Source organism: Chiloscyllium plagiosum, chromosome 22 (genome assembly GCF_004010195.1).
Source record: "Chiloscyllium plagiosum isolate BGI_BamShark_2017 chromosome 22, ASM401019v2, whole genome shotgun sequence".
In the NCBI taxonomy this organism is placed as follows: Eukaryota; Metazoa; Chordata; class Chondrichthyes; order Orectolobiformes; family Hemiscylliidae; genus Chiloscyllium; species Chiloscyllium plagiosum.
Window position 1 is genome coordinate 59,216,926 of NC_057731.1, and position 5,020 is coordinate 59,221,945.

General features: G+C 44.8%; 1 protein-coding gene across 1 annotated transcript in view; it reads left to right on the top strand.

Annotated features, from left to right (window-relative positions):
- Positions 1-754, top strand: part of LOC122561369 (protein kinase C delta type-like) — a 107,447-nt gene extending 106,693 nt beyond the window's left edge. The window contains exon 18 of the mRNA XM_043713126.1: positions 63-754. Within this exon, the coding sequence (XP_043569061.1) occupies positions 63-218 (156 nt within the window). The 3' untranslated portion in view covers positions 219-754. The remainder of the gene's footprint in view (positions 1-62) is intronic.
- The last annotated feature ends 4,266 nt before the right edge of the window (positions 755-5,020 follow it).

A 5,020-nucleotide genomic window follows, 5' to 3' on the forward strand; every position in this document is an offset into this window, starting at 1 on the left:
CCCCCTCCCCTCGCCCGCTCGCGCCCCCCCCCCACTCACTTTTTTTTTCTGTGTATTTTCAGAAATCTCCTGGTGACTACAGCAACTTTGACAGAGAGTTTCTGAGTGAGAAGCCACGCTTGTCTCAGGGTGACAAGAATTTGATTGACTCCATGGATCAGTCTGCATTCCATGGATTTTCCTTCATTAACCCCAACATGGAGCATCTGATCAAATAATTGAAAAACGACGAGCACTCCAATCACCCTCCTGCATTTCATCTGATTTGATTGGACGCCAGGGATGGGAGTTGGGACTGTTTGTTTTGGTTTTTATCTAATCCACCTGTTCGTGTTGTGACTATGAGTGATTCTGAGGTTGCCCATTCTTTGGGTGTTAGAGTGGCCGTCGCTGGCTCCACATTTGGCCAGTTGGGTGGGGGTGGTGTCTGGGCATGGTCTCTGGTTGCCAGGCGATGTCCAGTTGAGTTTATAGTAAAGCTTTTCTGAGAATAGTGAAGCAAAGATTGGTCATCAATGTTTTTAAACTCATCATCATATTATTATCTCCGATTAAAGTGTACATTACTATAAATGTCACCTTCAAATTATAGTTTCTTTTCATCAGCTCTGAATAGTGTTTCTATTTACTGTGAGACAGACCTGGTGAAAGGGGGATAATCTAGTGCATGTTTAGGACAGTTTTCAAAATCATTCATGGGATGTGGATGTCGCTGGCTGGGCCAGCATTTATTGCCCATCTCTAGCTCCCCTCCTTGAGAAGGTGGGGGTGGAGCTGCCTTCTTGAACCTCTGCAATCCATGTGCTGTAGGTAGACCCACAATGCCATTAGGCAAGGAATTCCAGGATTTTGACCTAGCAACATTGAAGTAACACCGATATATTTCCAAGTCAGGATGGTGAGTGGCTTATCGGGGACTTTCGAAGGATGGTGTTCCCATGTATCTGCTGCCATTGTCCTTCTGGGTAAGATAGAAGTGGCTTTTGTTTGGAAGATGTTGTCTGATGATCTTTGGTGAATTCCTGCAGTGTATCTTGTAGATAGTACACACTGCTGCTACTGAGCATCAGCGGTGGAGGGAGTGGATGTTGTACCAATTGAGCGGCTGCTTTGTTCTGGATGGTGTCAAGTTCCTTGACTCTTGGTGGAACTGCATTGTTCCAGGCTCGTGGGGAGTATTCAATCTCATTCTTGACTTGCACCTTGTAGATTTCAGAGAGGCTTTGGGGCGATAGGAGGTGAGTTACAGGATTCCTAACCTCTGACCTGTCCTTGTAGTCACTGTTTATAAACCCCCCACCGATCTGTCGTTTTGAAGTGCAGTCATTTGATTAAACAATGAAAACTAAGGAAGCAGTTTTGTGCACAGCAAGTTCAAAAAAGACAATGTGGTGGTTTGTTGGAGATGGTAATTGCCTGGCACCTTTGTATAGCCAATGTCATTCCTAATCAGCCCAAGCCTGAGAATTATCCGGGTCTTTATGGTGGCAAAAATCTGAGATGTGCTTTTTCCCACTGGTCAAATGAAGGGCAATGTTCGGTTCTAGATTGATGCAGAAGGCTTAGTGCCAACTGTGTAACATGCCCTGGGAGTTCAGAAGGATAGAGTAGAATGTAATCAGCCCTTTGTCTGGAATCAATCAGCCAACCAGTCAGATGGTTGGTTGGTCATGATTAGTTCACTTTCATAAAGCAGTGTTCACTCCTTAGGACATTTCAACAAAATCAGCAAGAATTGAACAGAAAGGTGTTAGCGACATGAGTAAATCTCAGATCATTCTAAACGGAGCCTCCAAAAGATGATTCTGAAGAGCTCCTCATCAGACAAATGCTGGTTATGGGAAGAGAGTGGGTTGACACAGGAAGGATACTAAAGAGTATTGAGACTGAACAGCAGGAGGTTGGATTCTCAATGACACCCAATTTGGGTTCTGCCAGGGCCATTCAGCTTCTGACCACATTACAGCCTTGGTTCAAACATAAACAAAAGAGCTGATTTCCAGAGGTGAGGTGAGAGTGACAGCCCTTGACGCTTTGATCATGTGTGGCTTAAAGGATCCCAAGCAAAACAAAAGATCATCATCAGTTCAACTGACCTTTCCTCCATAGGTCAGAAGTTGGGACATTTGCTGCTGATTGCACAATGTTTAGCACCATTCGCAACTCCTTCAGTGAGGGTGGGGCTGACAAGTGCAGGTAACATTTGCCCCACATGCTAGGCAGTGACCACTTCCTACAGGAGAGAATCTAACCACTGCCCCTTGCCATTCATTGGCATCACCAGCATCATCACTAAATCAGTCACTCAACCACTTTTGATTGGGGGGCAGGGTTCAGTAGCTAGCACTGCTTCCTCTTTGCCAGGGACCTGGGTTTGGTTCCTGCCTTGGGCAACTGTCTGGGTGGAGTTTGCACATTCTCCCCGTGTCTCTGTGGGTTTCCTCTGCGTGCTCCAGTTTCTTCCCACAATCGAAATGTGCTGGTCGGGTGAATTGGCCACAGTAAATTGCCCATAGTGTTAGGGCCCATAGTCAGGGATAAATATAGGGTAGGGGAATGGGTCTGGGTGGGTTACTCTTCAGATGGTTGGTGTGGACTTGTTGCGGAGAGGGGCCTGTTTCCATACTGTAGGGCCTTTGATAAGGTGCCACACGGGAGGCTGCTGAGCCCATGGTGTTCGAGGTGAGCTACTGGTATGGATTGAGGATTGGCTGTCTGACAGAAGGCAGAGAGTTGGGATAAAAGGTTCTTTTTCGGAATGGCAGCCGGTGATAAGCGGTGTCCCGCAGACTTCAGTGTTGGGGCCGCAGCTGTTCGCATTATATATTAATGATCTGGATGAAGGGACTGGGGGCATTCTAGCGAAGTTCGCTGATGATACAAAGTTAGGTGGACAGGCAGGTAGTACTGAGGAAGTGGGGAGGCTGCAGAAGGATCTAGACAGTTTGGAAGAGTGGTCCAGGAAATGGCTGATGGAATTCAATGTGAGCAAATGCGAGGTCTTGCACTTTGGAAAAAAGAATACAAGCATGGACTACTTTCTAAACAGTGAGAAAATTCGTAAAGCCAAAGTACAGAGGGATCTGGGAGTGCTAGTTGAGGATTCTCTAAAGGTAAACATGCAGGTTGAGTCCGTGATTAAGAAAGCGAATGCAATGTTGTCAATTATCTCAAGAGGGTTGGAATATAAAAGCACTGTTGTGCTACTGAGACTTTATAAGGCTCTGGTTAGGCCCCATTTGGAGTACTGTCCAGTTTTGGTCCCCACACCTCAGGAAGGACATACTGGCACTGGAGCGTGTCCAGCGGAGATTCACACGGATGATCCCTGGAATGGTAGGTCTAACATGAGGAACGGCTGAGGATCCTGGGATTGTATTCATTGGAGTTTAGAAGATTAAGGGGAGATCTAATAGAAACTTACAAGATAATACATGGCTTGGAGAGGGTGGACGCTAGGAAATTGTTTCCGTTAGGCGAGGAGACTAGGACCTGTGGACACAGCCTTAGAATTAAAGGGGGTAATTTCAGAACAGAAATGTGGAGATATTTCTCCAGCCAGAGAGTGGTGGACCTGTGGAATTCATTGCCACAGAGTGCAGTGGAGGCTGGGACGCTAAATGTCTTCTAGGCAGAAATTGATAAATTCTTGATGTCACAAGGAATTAAGGGCTACAGGGGGGGGAATGCGGGTAAGTGAAGTTGGTATGTCTTATGGTAACTATACTTGGTTTGGGGTGCAGACATTCTGGAACACAGGGCTTCAGTACAATTATTGAAATGTCATCAGAACCTGTAGCCTTTTCAGTATGCGGTGCCTCTAGCTGTTTCTCAATGTTTTTATTTTGTGGATTTGGGATTTGCTGGCTAGCTGGCTAGCATTTGTTGCCCATCTCTAGCTGCACTTGAAGGTGGTGGTGAGCTACCACCTTAAACAGCTGCAATCTGGGATTCCACACCCTGATTAGGACACAGACACCAATCATGCAGCAATGGAATTCTAATTGGAGGTGATAAGTCTGAATGAGCGGAGTGCCAGCTTGTGGGGTACAGGTAATCTAGAGATTGGAGTAGGAGCTATGGGATTGGATAGTGTTAGACATGGGAAAAGATGGTCTTTATCATGTCTGAGATACTTGGAAAGCAGAAATTTCAATTAATTGGTGGAAGGATTAGTGGAGGAGTTGAGAAGAGTCCTTTCAGCCAGAATGTTGGATCTGGAATGTAGATGGGTGATTTGAGGCCGAAGACTTCACTGTGTTCTTTTTTAAAAAAAATCTCTGGAAATGCATTTAAAGTGCTGTACCCACTGGGATTAGGTTGGGTTGGTCATTCTCTGCCTGCACAGACTTAATGGGATGAATGGCTTTTTTTGGCTGCTGTAAATATTTTTTGTTTCCAAGTCTGCCTTTAAACTTAAAGGAGCATGAAAATGTCTTGTTCAGTGAAGGTGTCTTATTCGTACCTTTTAAGGTATGAAATTAATATCAGCCATTAACTTTGTTTAATTTATAATGTGCTGTTACAAAGATAACCACCAAAGGTCTGGTGACCTTGATTCTGAATGCAAGAACCAATTCCTGTCTCTGGAAGTCAAAGAAAATGTAAATATACCTGTATATGGGTGGAGTCATCCCTCTTGCCTTGGAAGGCATTCTAGATACAAAATCACTTGTGATTTATACTTTGTACTGTCTGGGCCCGTATATAAACTCAAACCAAATGCTCGCCCAAACTCGGTGTCTGCAAACTTTAAAGGCAAGTTGTAAATGGCCACAATTAATTCCAATGTGTAGCAATGGCTTCTCATTTTGTTCAATTGTTTGGACAATACAAGTAGCTAACTTCAGATAAGAGTTTATAATTCCAGGGACCAATGAGGGACCATTCAGTCGAGATCCCAACAGCATGGAGGAAAGAAACCTGCCAAATACCTAACTTCCCAGCCAGGGAGTGAATCAATTGTCATTATCTGAAAATTTCAGCTCAGCTTTCTGGAGACAAAATTTCAGAATAACCC